This window comes from Pundamilia nyererei, unplaced genomic scaffold (assembly GCF_000239375.1).
Source record: "Pundamilia nyererei isolate P.nyererei 1_Seehausen unplaced genomic scaffold, PunNye1.0 scaffold00275, whole genome shotgun sequence".
NCBI lineage: Eukaryota > Metazoa > Chordata > Actinopteri > Cichliformes > Cichlidae > Pundamilia > Pundamilia nyererei.
The window spans coordinates 591,406-609,336 of NW_005187676.1; the positions used below are offsets into that span (position 1 = coordinate 591,406).

A 17,931-nucleotide genomic window follows, 5' to 3' on the forward strand; every position below is an offset into this window, starting at 1 on the left:
GAACCACCCTGTTCACCCAGACTTAAACATGCTCCTTTAGCTCCCTTCTATTCTAATGATTGGTTGCCTCTTGCAAACAGAAGATATGATTAGTAGCAGGTGGGTGGGGCTTCTGTGCTGAGATGACCATATTTGGAAGATCCCCTCTTGCTGACGTTCATAACTAAGAGCAGAAAATGAATTAAGAGCAGTCTGAAGCCAGGGGTTTTGGTTCATGGGGATTTTTTCTTGAATATAACCGTGCCTTCATTACTTGAACCTTTCGGTCATGTTTAAATAAGACTGAGGTGATCGGTGATTAGTAGTGTGGCTTCATACTTAAAAGGAGCTATACAGATGTGATATTTGCTTTGAGAGGTCAGGCAGGAGTGTCTGTGGACTCTTAACTGCAGATGACATTGTAATTTTACAAGTTAACACCTGTAGAGGGAGTGAGTTTAAATACGTGGAGTCAATCGTTCAAAGCTATGGACAGTGCACAAGACAGGTGGAGTGGGTGTAGAGGAGTGTCGGGTGATTTGTGACAAGGTTTACAAGATTGTAATGAGACCTGCTATGATGTATGGTCAGCGTCATTGTCTCCTGACAAAAAGACAGGAGGCCAAGGTGGAGGTGTTAACATTTTCACTGGTAGTGAGCAGAATGGACTGGAGGGGTGAGCAGTTTGGAGACAAAGTTATTATAGAGACATGCTTAAGATGGTTTAGACGTGCAGAGAGTGGACATATGGGACAAAGGATGCAAAAACAATATCTCAGAGGAGGTTCAGGATATTAGAGATGGAGGCAGATGATCCACTGTGGTGACCCCGAGAGGCAGCAGCCAAAACAGACACGAAACAAGAAAGCACGATGACTCCTCTTTGAATTTTGACCTAGCTACACAATCTGTGTGAGCAGAGAAAATATTTATTACAACATAATCATTACAGTAATGTTTTTTCCAACTTGTACAGATTCACGTAACAAATCTCTTACAGTAAAGTCAAATTTAAGTGCAAAACTTCTGATAGCAATAATGTATGTACAAAAACAAAAATCCCTCATTTCTCTACAGCAAACAGTAGCCACATTAGGGTAAAGAATTAAAAAGCAGTAGTTTTCCTGTTCCCTTTTAACTGTTGTACAGTAATAGTACAAGAAGTACAGCAGGCAGTACATGTGGCAATCAGAAACTGATCCAAGTCAGACAAAATAAAGGTGAAGTGTGAAAACATCTCAATCTCAGCAGGTTTGTTGTAAAGAAAGAGCGAATGGGAGGGGGATGGACAGCATATTAAGACCAGCTTTTACATAAAAATAAATCTACAGCTGCATAGAAGCCGATCAGTGTGTGTTGTGAGGGGGGACGTTATGTGTGGCGCACACTCTGTTCACATGGCACGAGTGGCAGAGGAGGTGGGAGTCCAGAGGGAAGCACTGCGAGCCGGGCTTATCGGAGAGCTGCTTGCCGCACTCCTGAGGGTGGAAGAGAGGAGACGGGGCGAGGTCAGCTGTGGGTTCGCTTCAAAACGAAGTCAGAAACATTAAGTCGTCACTTACCTCACAGTGGTAGCACTCAAAGTGGTAGTCTTTGTTCATAGACACGACCCTGAGGATGTCTTCACTGCCCTGAAACAGCAAACAGAGGTCAGCAGAGCCACGTTTCCAGTACTTTCCTGCCTGTTCTGTGTCACACTGCTGTGTAAAGTTTGGAAAACTGCCCAAAACAAAGTAAATTATGAACACAGTCATGCTAATTCCTTGCTGTGGGACAGATTCTGGTTCAAACATACACCGCTGAATCCGAAGTGTTGTGACACAGCAGCTTTTAGAGGGCAGTGTCTACACTCACGGTTCATGAGTGCAAGCCACAGCTCATTTTTTAACCAGGCCAGCTGACCAATCAGAGCAGATGGGGCCTTCTAGGAGGGAAGGCTTAACCAGATGGGAGCTTAAGTGGTAGGAAGAGGAACAGTACGAGATAGGTCAGCGTTACTCACCTCAGTAGGCAAGATGGGTTGTAAACAGGCAGCGCACTTCGGGGCAAAAGTCCTGCAGTGAGACACAGGAGCGGTTATTTTTAAGCAGCAGCACATTCTGCAAAATGTTAAATGTGCAAACTTCATAACATCTTCAGTACAGAACAGCTGAAGCTCTTATAGCAGGAGTGTCAAACATAAGGCCCAGGGACCAGGATTTGTCCAGCAAAGGCTCCAGTCTGACCGTTTTGTGCTCGGGTACAATACTCACTTGTTGTAGTCTGCAACGCAGTAAATTTTGCTGTGCTGGTCAACGGTGAAAGGCACCCCATCCAGAGCCTTGGAGCACACCACACAGCGGAAACAACCGGGATGGTACGAGTTCCCAAGAGCCTGCAGGATCTGAGGGTGAGAACAACCAGATCTAAGATTTAAGTTCAAAAATAAAAATATCAAAGGCTGGATAAGGATCCACCAACTGCAAGGGAGTGGTTGGCTATTGTGAAGGATGTGTGTGTGTGTAGGAGCATAAAAGGAACAGAGAAAGTTTTGTTAGGTTTTACTTTTTCTAGTCTTCCGTTTCTTCTTCCTCCAAAGAAAGCAGATTACATCAAAACAGACTATATCAGATTTGATGTAGGCCGCCCAGCTTTGACGATATCTCCCTCATCTTGAGTATAATGGCATCAAAAGCAAACATGTCTCTGACCAGAACTTACAATCTGGTTGCTCAAAAAACAAATAAAAGAATACAAACCTTGAAGCTGTTCTGAGTATTTTCAAATAGCAGTGATTTTTCCCCCCACCAGTCAAAGACTCACACAGCCAGCTAAACAGTACAGCCATTAATGATGACATCCTGTCACAGCCCTCTACTCCAGCTCCCTTTGCACCGTGGCTCTTCTGTTTACCCTGAAGTTACATTTTCTAGCTACTTGGGGACAGCTTCCAGTTAAAAGTGAGGTTTTTTGTCCCCATTGTTGTCAATCCCTTGCACATAAATGATTACTGGTTTTCTTTCTGTAATGCATTAAAGTCTCGAGTGATTTGGTGCCATATTTAAAAAGTAAAGGGGGAGGGGGGACTTCCCATAAAGCCAAAAAGAGCATCAGACTCAGGTAATAACAGGTTTAGCATTACCACACTGTCCTGCCAACATCCTCCACTTTCAATCAGTAATCCAGCAGAGACCAGACAGCGTTCAACAGGAGACAAAAGAATAAACTTTATTAACTTGAATGTTATACTTTAAGCAGCAGTGTTTCCAATTAAACTCCCGAGTCCAGCAGGAATGCATTTTCCCCTCTCAACACTGTTGCACCAACAAGTTTTCGAGCCACTGATGCAGAAAATAATGCTTGTGGATCACAGACACAGTGACAGCCTGCTATTTATATTATGGGTATTATGTGGTTCAAATATGGTGAAAAGTTTTAAGATAATCACTGCAGAGCCATTTTTTTCCCTTTATCAAAAACCCAAGGCAAACATTCCAGTGAAAATCTGTCGTGGGAAACCAACGAGCAGCCAACAGAAGGACGTCACTGAATTTCTCTACTCTCCGAGGGATTCTTCGAAAACATTATGGGAAACGTTGGATGTAAATAACTAAAAGGAAGATTAAAGATTAGAGCGTTTCTTCTGAGTTCTTCCAAATGTTTGGGAGATATTTGGTGTGCTGGTTCTCACACACTCACACAGAGCCCTCACCTGTTCGAGAATAAGGTGGCCACACACGCTACACTTCTCCGCAGCCGCCTGGAATCCCGAAAACTGTAATTAAAACAAAGAGATTACTAATATCTCAACCTCGATTCCCCCCAAACCGACTCCGAGCACGTCTGAGTGTGTTTGTGTGTGAGAGAGGCGGATGACAAAACAAGCCTCGGCCTCGACTCTTACCATATAATCCTCTTTACAGTACACAGAGCCGTTGACATTGTAGAAGTCCTTGTTTCTCAGGGTGCGTCCTGCAGATGGGGGCAGAGGTGACTCAGCATAATTAAATCTGCACATTTTTGTGGTAAATGCTTCAAAGAGGGCGTTTGCAGAAGGTGTGGCGGTGGCACAAATTCATCATTAAGCCTGATCATCATTGCTGTGTTTGGTCAGGTGTGTGTGTGTCTGTGTGCGTGGGTGGGGGGAAGCCGTACTCACCGCAGGACACGCAGGTGAAGCAGCGAGTGTGATAGAGGTTTTCCAGAGCCTGGCAGGCGTTATCCGCCCCGTACACTCCTTTCCCACACTTCACGCAGGTTCCTGCCGGGACACAAACTCGCATTTAGTCGGGAGCAATGGCTCGGCGCGGGCTCTCAGCGCTCTGTTTACGACGCATTCCTGGAGAATGTGTCTGAAATCCAACTCCACACAAAGTGTCAACACTTGTAAATCCTCTCGTTCGCACCACCTAGGGGATTTTCACACAGTTAAAACCTCGTTACCCATGCCAGCCTGTTTGCTCATCCACTCATGAGTGTCTGCCGAGCCTCTCTGTTATTAAAGGGAAACTCCGCCGGATCTGACTTCTTGGCAGCTTTTCCAGAACATAGACGATTCTTTCTTCTGGAGTTTGGAGACCGAGACCTTTAAATTTAAACTTAAACCCCCCACATTAAGAGCAATTTGGAGACTTAACATCATAGCCATTTTTCCCTCCCCCTGCCATGCTGGGGGCCAAAACTACAAAGCAAGCAACGACAAAATTAATAGAAATTAACGCTTGTGCAGCTTTCCTTAAATTGCTGGCCAGTGGCTAAGAAACAAGAAGCTTGGTGGCATTTTTGGGGGCTGAAATACTGAAGATAACCAAGCAAAATGGACCTACAAAAAAAGAAATGCAAGTAACCAGTTTTACTTCTGTGAAAAAGCTTCAAAAATGAGCCTGTTTGTCTCCAACCTCATTCCACAATCATATGTAAAGCAGAAATGTGGTGGCCTGCGCATCACTCTTTCTGTGATCCATTTAAGGGTTGGTCTGAGCTTTCCCCCCCCCCTTCTCCTTTCTAATGTGGCTCAGGGAGTGCCACACAAATCAAGAATTCCTACACCCTGCTTCTGCGAGCTTGGACAATCCCTCCGATATTTAGGAAGAGGCATGAGCCGGTGCCAAAGCCAAAAACCAAAGAGCCGAAACTTTAAATATAATGTATGAAAACGGCTGCATATAGAAAGAGATGGAAAGAAAGCGGGGTTGACATGACTCACTGAAAAGAATGAAAAGAGAAGACTGAACTTAGGGTTTAAAAACAAAGGGTTTTTCAAAATAAAGCTCACTAGGGGCACAAAAGTCAAGTTGAAACCAAAGAAAATGACAAATGTCACACTTTGAACTGCATCTGCTCTCCTTTCATGACTTAAAACTAATCAATAGACACATCGCATGACTACATTTGTGTGACTACACCTTGTTCTTTTCACATCATGAGACAATATAAGGTATTTAAGGTGGACCTGTTATTCTTATTTCCATTTTGTTTTAATTATAGGACTCTACTAGAGCAGCTTTGCATGAGTCACAGCTCAAAATAATCCTTACTTATCTTATACTGGGTCTGTGTGGCCCCTCAGTTCATCCTCTTCCTGCTTTTTTCTGATTGACTGCCCCTGACAAACAGAAGCTTTCTATGCTCTGAGCCACATCCTATTAAAATAAAATAACACTCGCTGAAACGCATTTATAGCAGCCTGAAGCCTGAACTTTTGGCTCACACACTCGCACACATGCCGCCCTCCATGCTGGAAACTCTGAGCATGTACAAAATGAGCGTGAAACAGTGAAGCTTAAAAGCTATAAATCGACATCTGTCCAGTTTATGTTCCTCTTCTTCCATTTTTACTTTCTTTTTTCATTATTACTGCGTTTATTTATTTTTTTATTTTGTTCAGCTTTACACCTGAACACAGGTGTGTGCTGCCGAGCTGAGCTCAGGGCGTCTGTCTTCACGGCTCAGAGCTTCTGATTCCTCGCTAATGGCTGAGAGTAATACAGTATTGTATGTCCCCTCCAGGCACACATACCTGAGCTGAAAAACAGGCTACAGCACACCACCCCTGCACACGCCAAGGCAGCATTACACACACACACATATACACATGACTCACACACACACTGCGTTACTGTGGCCTGAAGTCACTCAAAGGGGGGGGGGACACACCCTGCCACAAAGAAACAACATACACACAGAGACATACGCACATTCATCTAGCCATCCTAACACACACACGCTCGCGCACACACACACTGGCACACTGAGAGAACTGGAGCCCTAATCTTGTGTGACTCAGTAATGGCTGGAGCTGTGTTTATATGGAACCATGTAATTTATGTCTGAGTGTTACAGCAGAATTTTGCACTTTAATCGGCGTGCAGATCCGCTGCATTAGCCCTCTGTGCGCACCACCACTGTGGCAAATTGGCAAGATGTGCAAACATCAGCTGACAACCGTGCGTAACTTTTAGCGCACTGATTTTCTTTCCTCTCTCCGGTCAAACACGTCTACTTGTCTGCATCTCGGTTTCTGAAGCCTGGCTGATGTTTTTTTTTTTCTTTCCCCTCCTCCCCCCTCCCCTTCTCCACTCCTTTAATGCTTTGTGTGTTATGACCCTGCATGTCTCTGCAGGTTCTGTGGCACCATCCACCTATCCATACACACTCTTTCAACTATTAATCTGTCCATCCATCCATACAACCCTTTCATTTAGAGAGAAACCTGTGATCCGACACCAGGCGGTGAGGACAACAGTAATAACACAGTGAGGGGCGGACGCCGTGGGGATGGATGAGCAGTGAGGCTGCTGGCTCGGGTTAGGGATGTGATTTTACTGTTTCTAAAGTTAAACACAGCTGCCCATCTCCATCCAGTCCCACTGATTTGCTTCTTTAACTTTTTGTTTTGCAAAATAAATTTATAAAATTAAAAAAAAATAAAAATAAGGATCTCACCAAAGAACTCTTGCCGGTTTTCTGTTGCCTCTCTCCCAGGCAAGGCTCCTGGCTCCTCCTGAGGTTTGGCCAGCCCTCCTGCTGGCGTGACGCCCGATTTGGTGAGAGGTGTGAGGCTGAGAGCCTGCTCCTTCAGCATCAGGCCCTCCAGCAGCCCATCGCCCTCCAGCGCAGCATCTCTCAGCAGAAGTCGGGTCAGCTCTTCCTGGTATCGGGTGCCGGGCAGGTCTGAGTATCGGGCCCTCTCTCCCATCGTGCCTGGATCTTTGCCTCGTACGCCCGCCTGCTGCTCTTCCCACCAATCTGGAGCTGTCTGATAACACGTTGCCGCGGGACTCCCAACCGCAGGCGGGTAGGAGTGACGGCTATCGTACACACCTGAACGTATCCCTGCCTCCAGGTACTGAGTCCAGGCCTCTACGGGGGTCACTCCGGCCCTGCCCGGGACTCCGTATCCAGTTGCAGAGCCTCCGGTTGGCACAGATGGGGACTGCTGCTGGGTAGGGAGGCCTCCGGATGCAGAATAGCGCAAGTCGTAGCCGAGACTGATGCCACTGGTCCGGTTGCTGCTGCAGCGGCTCCCCATGGGACTCCCTCCTCCTCCTCCGCTGGCCGTGCTGGAGGCAAAGCTGGACCTGGGGCTGACCAGCACAGACTCCTGGAAGCTGAAGGATGAGCACGGACTCAGGGTTGGCCCTGGCGGGTAAAAGAGGCCTCCACCTCCTACACCTCCTCCACTCATATCAGATGGGCGATGTGGTGGATGAGAGAGGGATGCCGGCCGGGTGCTCTCCCACAGATCGTTGCCTGTGCTCAGCCGCTTGTAGAACAGGGTTTCCTGGAGAGACAGGCGTTTGTGCCGCTCAGGCTCAGAGAGGTAGCCGGGCTCAGCCAAGCCGCCTCCGCCGCCTCTGGGCGCCGATCCATATCCCGATGCAGCAGGGTATGGTGGCGGGACGGAGAGTGGAGGCGGCTGGGACAGGAGCTGCTGTCGTTGGACCAGCTGCTGAAGCTCCAATGAGTATCGACGTTGATTGAGGGACACCTTGGAGCCGAACGCTCCCATGGGGTCGCACTCGGGACTCAGGCCGGACTCACGCCTAAGGTGGGAATCTACACCTTCACCCAGGTAGCAGGAAGCCCGCTGCTGAGAGGAAGGACGCCTCAGCGGTGCCAAGGTAGAGGGGTGAGGTGGTTGCTCAACATCTGGGGGGATGGTGCCCACTGTGGAGGAAGTAGATGGTGTGGTGAGGAGCTGAGAGGAAGTCAACGCCATTTCTCCTGCTCCTCCTGTGCCGCCTCCTCCTCCTCTCCCACTTGCTGGCACACATGGATCACTTGTGGTTGCCGAGGCAAGCGGGAACTGGCCAGGTCTTGCGGGCGAGGCAGCTGCAGAGCTGGGAGCCAGCGGCAGAACGCTGCCCCCTCCTCCGCTGCCGCCCACAGGGACGCCGGCGTTGGCGTTGCTGTTATTGGAGTTGCTGGAGGAGTCGTGCTTTTTCTTCGACACGTTGAATTTCACACTCCCCGAGTCCGTTAGCTTCAGCTTCTCCAGCAGCTTGCTTATCGGCCTGTCCATGATTAAGCCTTCCTGTGCTCCCTCTCAAACACACACACCTGCCTGGGCAAAGTCAAGTCTTACAGCAACTCCCCCCTCTCTCTGTTTTTTTAAATGTTACAGAGTACTGCACTCAAATACAGTGTGAGTGGACGTACAGCAGAACAAAGACTGAAATCTACAGTTATTCCCTTGTGACGGCTACAATAAAATCTGTAACAAGAAATTAAAAAACTGGCCTGGAATCTAGCTCAAAGCTACAAAACAAAAACAAAAGCAGGACCCCTTCTATACAGATACAATAAATACAAAAAAAGAGCAGATAAATAAAAACTTTTAAGACATTACAGGGTGGTTACATGACTTGAGTCCTGTGAGTCACCTGGCTGCCCTCATGTGGTAAATCCACAGGTACAGGTAGGCTGTGGTGAGGAAGAATCCATTGGAGTACAAAAAAATTACTAACACAATTCAATCCAGCCAGGAAACGGGAGAGACAGACATCCAGGAGACTTCTGCGTGGACCTATGACCGCAGAGGGCCTCCTTTGTGGACCCTCATGTGGCTCCACAGCTGCATGGTCTCTGTTTAAAGTTTTTAAAAAGAAGACTTAAATACACTCGAGCCAAGTCTCGGGCTGCTATCGCGGATCTCCTCCAGTCTGGGGTTTGAATTTCCTCTTAACGAAGCACAAAGCGGGGGGAGAGAGAGAGAGCGAGGGAGAGAGAGGTTCAGCAGGATGCAGGCTATCACCTCTTCATGTGGGTCCAGTGTAGACGAGAAAAGCAGAAATCCGCTTGTTCGCAGATAGTCGACTCACCCGACTTCTGCCATTCATCTCAGGGGGAAAAGTTACTCGGAGGAGGGAAAATAATGACAGAAAAGGCGTATTTTAGTTGTAAGCGAGCCAACGGAAAGCGCACACACCGCACTGGCTTTACACTCCTCCGTCCATCCGCCTGTGCTCGACTCCTTTTATCATTCCCGTTTTCAAAAGAGAAATCCTGTTCGGGACTCGGTAGGAAAGCAGCGGGGAAGTTTGGGAGGACAGCAGGAACTGAGGGGGAAACCGGCGCGCCGTTACACTCGAATCAACCCCCAGCAGGCCGGTGCAGGACTAAAAGAGCCGCTCGTGATAAATAAAAATCCCTCCCCGTGAGCACTGCACAGTCGACAACTTTGTTTCTTTCTTTCTTCCCCCTAAATAATTACTTACCTCCCCCTTCGCCCACAATGTCGTCAGGCTAACGAAAGCGCGACCAAGCTAGTTCCGGTTACGTTTTTTTCTAAATAAACCCCTCCAGATACGTGTTATGTTTTACTCAAGCAAGAGGATAACAGGAGCTCCTTTGTAGCATGGGTTTGTCCCAGATACGAAACAATGCTTTCGAGTAACGTTTAAAGTGCAATTTTGTAGTTTACAACGCCACAAAATCGGATTTGATAGCCTCCGTGTTGAAAGCGTTAGTTTAACGGCTTTTATATTGAAGGCGGAACATCGCGACCGTTACACTGCGGGTGAGTGGTGCGTTCGACTTAACGCATTTTAAACGGCGGCTCGTATCCCCCAACAAGGCCGGAACACCTTTTTACCAGACATGCTGTGTCGTCATTCATAACGCAAAACTCCACAGAGGATAACGCCAGCGAGACCGTCTCTACACAACTACATAGTCAACATTTAAGAAACATCATAATAATATAAAAAGAACACTTAAAAATAATCGAGCCAAGCCAAAACTGTTTTTTTTTTGTTTTAAAGTTTCCTGTAACTAAATATTTAAACCACAATAGATTGAAAAATGTTTCTATTCAGTTTCTGACTTTTTAAATGAAGACTTCAGCCTCACCCAAGGCCTTAGGAACCACTGAGGTAATGTCTAAAGTGGTGGAAGTAGTCATCAGAGTAGGTCAAGGGAGCAGCTCCACAATTCAACACTGCATTTACATTATAAGCACTGGACAATAAAATACGCCTAAATCCGTCATATAGCTATGCTCTACTTTTTTTTTTATTTTTTAAAGGTTATTTTAACAATAGGCTGTGATTTATTAAAGTGCAAACATAATTATTCTGGCTGCTAGTGATCTGCTTGATATACTACCTAAACTTAGTCAACTATTTTATTATTGATTACATAAGCTGCTAAAGAGATCTGCTCTTTTAAAAAGAGAGCAATATTTGCCTTAAAAATTTAGTTAATTTGTATTTATTTGTTCACCACTGGGGGTTTAAGTCCAGTAAAATCACGTAATTCTACAACTGCACCGTTTTAATGCTCAAATTAGACACTTCCTGAAAAATAAAATTCAATAAAGTAAATAGGATTCAATTCATCTTAGTTTAATCTTTGTGCTTACATCAGTCATGCAGCAATGCATAAAAAAATAATGGTTTATTCAAACAATAAGTACCAATTCATTAGGTAGGTGTAAACATAATTATTCAGGCTGTTCAACTGTAGCTTCAGCTATTACACTAAAATTCACTACTTACTTTATATGTTTTATATAAGCTACCAAAGAGATGTTCTGGTTTAAAAAGTTCAATATTTGCTTTCAAAATGTAGCTAAGTGGTAAAAACTTAAGGAGTAATTTTACTTAGATCATTTTAGCACTGGTGTATGAGTCCACGGAAGTGACATTGTTGTACATTACAGTGTTTTAAAGGTCAAATCACACATTTTCTGGGGGACAAAAATCACATTTCAACAAAGTAAAGAGGTCTAAATGCATCCCCACAGGACTATTGCACATGAGGTGGTAAAACAGGGGCACATGTTCATGCTTGCTTAGCTTCATTTAAGTCTTCGTTTATTCTTTAATATGTTAGTTTATTTTATAATTGGCCTGTTTTTTGACTTTCACTGACTAATACACTTGGCTCCCCCCCCCCCACCCTGGGGGCCCCTGAGAGGGTTAACCTGCCCCGAAGCGCTCCTAGCCATTAGGTTAGCGTTGTGATGGAGCTCTGGATACACACGTATTCATGTGGTCGTGGCTTGGCACAAGCTTAAACTGTGAAATGACCACCAAGCCAAACCAACAGTATAAACAGTCCTGTTTTCAGAAATACCCTCATTTTGTCTGTGCTCATATAGGCTGACTGTAACCAAAACCACGGCCCTGTGCAGTTTACTGTAGCGCCAGCTGTAAATCCTAATGTTACAAAGCAGTAATGGAAAGTGACTACGCTGAAATACACATTGAGAGTGTAGGCCACTTGAACTTGTCTACTTCAAAATAAGAGTGACATACTGCAGTTTTTTTCACACTTCTTCACTTTAGCTGACACCAATATTTACTAGTTACCTTTCAAATTAAGACTTCCTCTTTATTTTTTCAACTTCATGCTGTTAAAGCACAATCAAAAGCACGTATATTTGCGGGAACAAGCACCACCTCGCTCTCCCTGCACATTAATGCATCAACACCGTAATAATAAGCTCTTAGCTTCAAGGATATACATCCCTAATGTTTCCCAGTTGCTTGTAGTTCATTAAGAAGCCTCTGTTTTGACACAGAGCGCCTCTCTGGCTCTGTTTAACAGTTATAATCACGTGTTGTTGCACATTAGAGTCGCAGCAAGTGGATCCGCGTCGTTGAGGCAACGGGCCTACTTTGTTGTACCACCAGCCTGTGGAATGCGCGGAAGGACACGGCGCGGTGAGGCGGCCGGTAAATTTTTTCAGCGTGTCTGAGCTCTCCAAGGACGATACAGAGTAAACATCCCGCTGCTATTTCAGGACTACCCGGCATTAGTCTGCGCGGATTCCGGCCGATTTGCGGCACTTTGACGGAAACACCAAAAAACACAGCAAACACAGTCCGGCTGTATGCTGTGTTTGCAGGAGGCTCGCTGACCTTTCAGTTTATTTTATTTTTAAACATATGCCCCTCAGATCTCTTCCACACGCAGCCCATCGCAGCTCCTGCGGGTTTCACCGGAGTACCTTGCAGCAACCTCTGGCAACCTCTGGCGCTCGCCTCACGGCTGCGAGTGGGAACTTGTCTGCAAAGCTAACAGAGAAATTCTTCAGGGCTTAGTGTCGGTGCTGTTCATACAAAAACAGCACTTTGAAGAGCTGCGAGAGCGGCCGTGCTCTGCCGGTAATGATTACAGACAGGCACGTGAAGTGCAGACCCATCTATCTCCATCACTGTGTATATAAATCACTCACTATTTGTATTATTTCTCTTAAAAGGTAGCTGCAAATAGAACAAACACAGCTGCGAGGTGCCCCACAACCTCAAGTTTCTGGCAAAAGACCAGCTTTTCCCAAATGTTGATTTTGGTGATTTTATGAGCATTTTGTTTTTCAAAAAAAAAAAAGTAAGACTGAAAAAATGTGGAGATTTAAGCTTATGGGCTTATTAGGCCTACACTTTATGTTACAGGCAACATGTTCTAAATTCAAGTTCGGATTACTTATTCAGCACCAAAACGCAACATCAGTCACCTCAACAAGCTTCATATTATAAGGTTAGAGGTCCTAAAATAATATGGGTGATGATTTGGCGACAGCAGGAAAGAAAAACTCCCTTTTAACAGGAAGAAACCTGCAGGTTCAGGGAGCTGTGAACAGTTGGGGTGAGGGAACGAGAAAAATGGCAACACTTACCAAAGCAAACACAAAAAGTTTAATGAACAATGGTAATCATACTCTACCTTAAAATTGGAGGCACAGAGAACTAATATAATTGTTCCTTTGATGTTTTGGACACTTAGTTTTCAATGTTTCCTCCTTTTTGTGCTTTAAAGGCCCCAGCTGTGGGTCAGCTGATCTCACATTAAGGCTAACCTTGTGCGGATCAAAACATCACACTACAACCTTTTGATCAGCTAAAAAAAAAAAAAATCGGAATAACCTTTACACGATGAGCAAACATCTTTACATTTGAAAATTTCCAGCTTCCCATTAGCAGTCTGGATAACCTGCGACTTCTCTAGCACGAAAAACCTGTTTTTTACTGCTCTTATCACATCTGACATGCTAAAAAATGAATAAATCACCAAAGCTGTTCTTTGAAAGATCTCCCTCCTATTCATTTCCATTATAACCTCATTATAAGTGGCGTTGCACTCACTCAAGAAACAGGTGCTCCTCAGACGTGGAGCGCCACGGGATGACCACAGAGGCCTGACTGGTTTGAAGTCGGCGAGTGCGACGGGGATGAAAAGAAATCAGCCTTCTAAACATTCCCAGATGTCTTGCTTCATCACCTTGTCGTGCCTTTGATATGCCAGCAACGACCACGCCATCCATAAACCGTGATCACACAAGAAAAGTGTGCTGTAACCAATTTCCCCGGCACATATCTGCACTTCCAAGAAAAAGCACAGGTGCCACATTAAACAGAAATGCTGCGTGGAAGCATTAACAACAACATGAGCTGCAGCCATTAAGGTTGTTACTTACAGCTGCACCTTTCCTTCACAGGTGGGCTGCGATGGTCCCAATGCAAAGGTTTCCAGCTGGATTAACCTCTTAAAGGCCCCCAAGGGGAAAAAAAGAGCTGCTGGGCCACTATTTACCCCTCTCCTGTCTGCATTGTTGCCCGTGTGTTCCCACCACAGAGTACACACACCAGACTCCATCAGACACACATATGGCAGCTTTTTGTGGTCATTTTAAACACACATAGATTGAGGGATATGTACCATGTGCAAAGTTTTAACAGTTCTTTTATACATTTAGCAGTGCTAATAATATGAGTAAGTCTTTATTTCATTTGCTGCTATGCAACTGTGGAATGAACTGCTGACCCCTCAATCCACACACAACCACACATTCATACTTTACCTTTTTTCTCTGTACACTTCAATCACTTTGTTTACCTCACATCGACGGAATCTTTTAGATGAACCGTTTAACTTCATATGCATGTCTTTGTGCTAGTGAAGGACGCTGGGGGACCTAAAGCATACTTGCAAGCTCATTACTAAAAGGCTCTAACAAGGTTTTATACCAGGATACTTTCACAGCCCACCGTGTGGTGTTGTGCGTGCTTGTTTAAGGTCACATTTTCATCTCTAGAGGGGGAACATCAGTCCTGAAAGTACGTTCTAATTCGTTATACTTCATGTGTGCTTTCCCCTAATTTCAAATACAGTTGTTGAGAAACATTTGAAACAAAGAACACACCTTTAATGTTTTAAATTACTTTTTATGCATGTACACCTTACTGTCCAATTTATTTGAATGTATTTTAATTCAGATGTGTCAAATTAATTTAATTAATTTATTAGTTTCTTTATTTAATTCGTTTATTCTTTGTATATATTTTATTGGACACATAGATTGTCTTATTGTCTTGCTGCTTGTCAATAATAATGGATTGCATTTATATAGTTTTTCGAGACCCTCAAAGCGCTTTACAGTTCCACTACTCATTCACACACTGGTGAAGGCAAGCTACAGTTGTAGCCACAGCAGCCCAGGGGCAGACTGACAGAAGCAAGGCTGCCATATCGCCTTGCTTCTGGGCCATCGGCCCCTCTGGCCATCACCAGCAGGCGGTAGGTGAAGTGTCTTGCCCAAGGACACAACGACAGACAGAGCTGGGGATCAAACCGGCAACCCTCCGGTTACAAGATGAGCTTCCCAACCCCATCAATCACTGTCTGAATGGGGAAAAAAAATCCATAATTTCAAAATTACATTATTACAAATGAGGAAAACGAGGCTTAATATATTATATATACTTTTTTCATGAAAGCTTTTTTATGCCACTGGGAAAAAAAGCATAATCCATGAGTAGGAAGAATATAATTTGCGTTTAATAAATCAAAATTTCAAGTTATTTTGTCACTATTTATAGATAGTAATTCGACATTTTGAGATAATAACCGAGATTTTTACTGATGGATGTGTAAAAACAAGAATGCCGGGGCAAAGTGAACAACAGGACCTCGGCGTGTCTTTGGCGCCCCCTGGCGGTAGGCTCAAAATTGTGCAGGCAACATGGCGGCCCCCGTAAGGACGTTGTGCTGCTCAGGTGAGACAGAGGTTAACCTCACATATTTCCCTGTGTGTGTGTGTGTGTAGTTTCATCGCTGAAGCTGAGTGTGGTAGCTGTAATAACCTGCTTTTACCAGGCTCCCTGCCTGTGCGAGTGACCGGCGTCAACTCGGTGATGTTGACGAGCAAAGCTAATGCTAATGCTAACAGTGTGTGTACCTGCTCGTAAACGCCACATATCTAATTAAACAGGCTCGTGTAGGTGACTGTGTGTGATGTTGTTTTCAGTGCTGAGGTACTCGAGCAGACAGTTCAGCACAACGTGTGGAGTCCAGGCTGGAGAGAAGTGGCGGAAAGAGTGAGTTCACTGTCATTTAAATAAAGATTTCCGCTGTTTGAATGTGGATTGATCGACTGGATGAAACCTTTAATTAAAACCTCTAGACACCCTCACAGCAGCCTCACAGGCAGGAGTGAATGGTCGTCAGCAGCAGCTTCATTATAACACATAACGTTTGCACTTACAGCATCACAACAGCATGAAGTGTACGAGGAGAAATGCAGATGTTTCATCTTTTCTTTGTTTTTAAGAACCTGGGATGGAGTCAGGTTAAATGTGTAACAACTGAAAACCACTTAAAAACGAGACTGTGCAGGTTTATTGAAGCGTGTGTTATCTTGCAGACATGGACTTGCTAGAAGCGGCACAGAGTACGGGCCTCTGACAGATCTGCCTGATTGGTCGTTTGCAGGTATTTATATTTTTTTATAGAGAAAAATAAAAATCTGTAAAGCTGTATTGTTTGTGGACCATCTACAGGACATCATTTAAAATTTAAATAAAGGAAAACAGAAGAAGCAGCTACTTTTGTCTGCTGTTTTACTCACAAAGGGTTGGCACAGTGGGTAGCTCTGTGTGTTTCTAAGCAAAAAGACATCGTCCCTGGGTGGGCTCGAACCACCAACCTTTCGGTTAACAGCCGAACGCGCTAACCGATTGCGCCACAGAGACTGTGGGTCATGTGCAACTGACTGAGCTAGCTACGCTAATTTATACTGATCTTTGTGAGTTTCATTGTGTTTCTTTCCTTCTTATCCTGATAAATTTTGAATGCATTTTGCCTGAAACTATTTGACAAAGCTGCACCAGCTGATTGCTTTTGTGCCAACTTTGTCTTCTTATATGCACAGATGGACGGCCGGCACCTCCAATGAAAGGCCAGCTGAGGAGGCGGCAAGAGAGAGAAGCTCTATCTGTGAGTGTCACATAAAAACCTCCTTATCGTCTTTAGCACTCCCACTCATCTGTTCATCTCTTTTTCTTCTCAGAGACGTATTGTGATGCTGAACTCGGAGGTGGACCGAGGGATGGAGGCGTGGAGGGAGAAACAGGAGGAGGCCAAAAGAATGGAGGAGCACAAAAAGTCTCTTTTGCTGAAACCCAAAGGGAAACTACTAATGAAGAAGAAATCTCAAAGTTAGAGGCCGACTATCCTAACTCTGATATTCCATGCTGATATTCAGGATGATGGATGTATTTATGATGGGTTTTCGTCTGCTCTGTCATTTGTGTTTTTCTCTACTCATGCAATAAAATGTTTCTTCTTTATACTGTCATGCATTCGTGGGTCCTTGTGGTAAAATCTCAGCTCATGTGCATCTGCTTCCACTAGAATGCAGCATTTCTCTTCTGTGAGGACTCGAGCTGGCTCGAACGCCATTTTGTCTGAGGCTGGGCGCAGAGCAGTACTGCTGGGCTGGCAGTAGAAAGGGAGGAGCTGGCACACATAAAGCAGCAGTGATACAGGACCAGAGCGAGGGGTTCACACCGTGGCACGCTGCAGTAACCGTGTTATTAGCTGAAGACAATGACAAACCCCTCAGTCCTGAATGGCTCTGGGAGACCTGCTCCAAACTAAAACACTGATTTGTGTGAGATAAGGTTTAAGAAAAATCCAAGCTATAAAAGCACAAGGTCTGATGATAACAGTAAGCTTTATGGTCAAAGAATCACATTCTTTATTTTTCCTGGGGAATGCACTAAGGAAAAGGAAAATCTGGGGTTTTCATCGGGCCTTCCTGCAAGCCTGGTGCCTGGAAAGACGATTATCCGGCTGCAGGCGAGTTTTTGGCAGGAAGTTTAATCCCATGGAAAGTGATCTTTTTGGTGTTGACTCAAAGTTTTTTAGGTGGATAATGAAGATGCAGAAACACTTAAAAAAGCCAATAAGATGACGGTTGAGTTTCAGCGCTGGTAGATTTGCACTGACCTTAATCTGTTTTAACGTGTGAGACGGCACAAAATCCAACCCTGGCTGTTAAAAGGAGCAGCTGTGCCTTTGTTTAGTCAGCATTAATTCACTGCAACTTTGACTTGTAAACTCAGTATTTACGAAATGAGGTAAGCCCCCCCGCCTGTCTTCTCACCCTCCTTTCTTCCCCCTTCCTCACATTTTGCCTCCATCTCTCTCTCTTTGCCCGGGTCTTGTGCAGACTTCAGCACAGTC

At 45.0% G+C, this 17,931-nt stretch overlaps 2 protein-coding genes and 1 non-coding gene across 4 annotated transcripts; 1 reads left to right on the top strand and 2 right to left on the bottom strand.

The window, feature by feature from the left end:
* Positions 1 to 863: 863 nt before the first annotated feature.
* Positions 864 to 9,671, bottom strand: ajuba (ajuba LIM protein). Of its 2 annotated transcripts, XM_005750483.1 has the most exons (9): positions 8,928 to 9,671; positions 6,904 to 8,520; positions 4,118 to 4,219; positions 3,863 to 3,930; positions 3,671 to 3,733; positions 2,232 to 2,362; positions 1,982 to 2,033; positions 1,542 to 1,610; positions 864 to 1,457 (listed from the first exon to the last, which is right to left on the bottom strand). In XM_005750483.1, exons 2-9 carry the CDS (start codon positions 8,480 to 8,482, stop codon positions 1,326 to 1,328), a joined length of 2,196 nt encoding a protein of 731 aa, XP_005750540.1. In that variant the 5' UTR covers positions 8,483 to 8,520; positions 8,928 to 9,671; the 3' UTR covers positions 864 to 1,325. The 2 variants fall into 2 exon arrangements, with proteins under 2 accessions (XP_005750540.1, XP_013770697.1); XM_013915243.1 differs by having other exon boundaries at positions 6,904 to 9,671.
* A 5,711-nt stretch (positions 9,672 to 15,382) lies between these two features.
* mrpl52 (mitochondrial ribosomal protein L52) lies at positions 15,383 to 17,035 on the top strand. Its single transcript, XM_005750485.1, has 5 exons — positions 15,383 to 15,461; positions 15,713 to 15,782; positions 16,109 to 16,176; positions 16,616 to 16,680; positions 16,754 to 17,035. Exons 1-5 carry the CDS (start codon positions 15,428 to 15,430, stop codon positions 16,904 to 16,906), a joined length of 390 nt encoding a protein of 129 aa, XP_005750542.1. The 5' UTR covers positions 15,383 to 15,427; the 3' UTR covers positions 16,907 to 17,035.
* Positions 16,363 to 16,436, bottom strand: trnan-guu (transfer RNA asparagine (anticodon GUU)). The gene has a single exon. It is a non-coding gene; the product is annotated as a tRNA-Asn (tRNA).
* Positions 17,036 to 17,931: the final 896 nt, after the last annotated feature.

Bases quoted from the DNA above. Each gene is read 5' to 3' on its own strand.
- ajuba (XM_005750483.1), bottom strand. From the start codon at position 8,482: ATGGACAGGCCGATAAGCAAGCTGCTGGAGAAGCTGAAGCTAACGGAC. The intron at 4,220-6,903 runs GTGAGATCCTTA...GTGTCCCGGCAG, and splicing joins AAACCGGCAAGAGTTCTTTG to GAACCTGCGTGAAGTGTGGG. The intron at 1,458-1,541 runs GTAAGTGACGAC...TTCCACCCTCAG, and splicing joins TTGAGTGCTACCACTGTGAG to GAGTGCGGCAAGCAGCTCTC.
- mrpl52 (XM_005750485.1), top strand. From the start codon at position 15,428: ATGGCGGCCCCCGTAAGGACGTTGTGCTGCTCAG. The intron at 15,462-15,712 runs GTGAGACAGAGG...TGTTGTTTTCAG, and splicing joins AAGGACGTTGTGCTGCTCAG to TGCTGAGGTACTCGAGCAGA. The intron at 16,681-16,753 runs GTGAGTGTCACA...TTTTCTTCTCAG, and splicing joins AAGAGAGAGAAGCTCTATCT to AGACGTATTGTGATGCTGAA.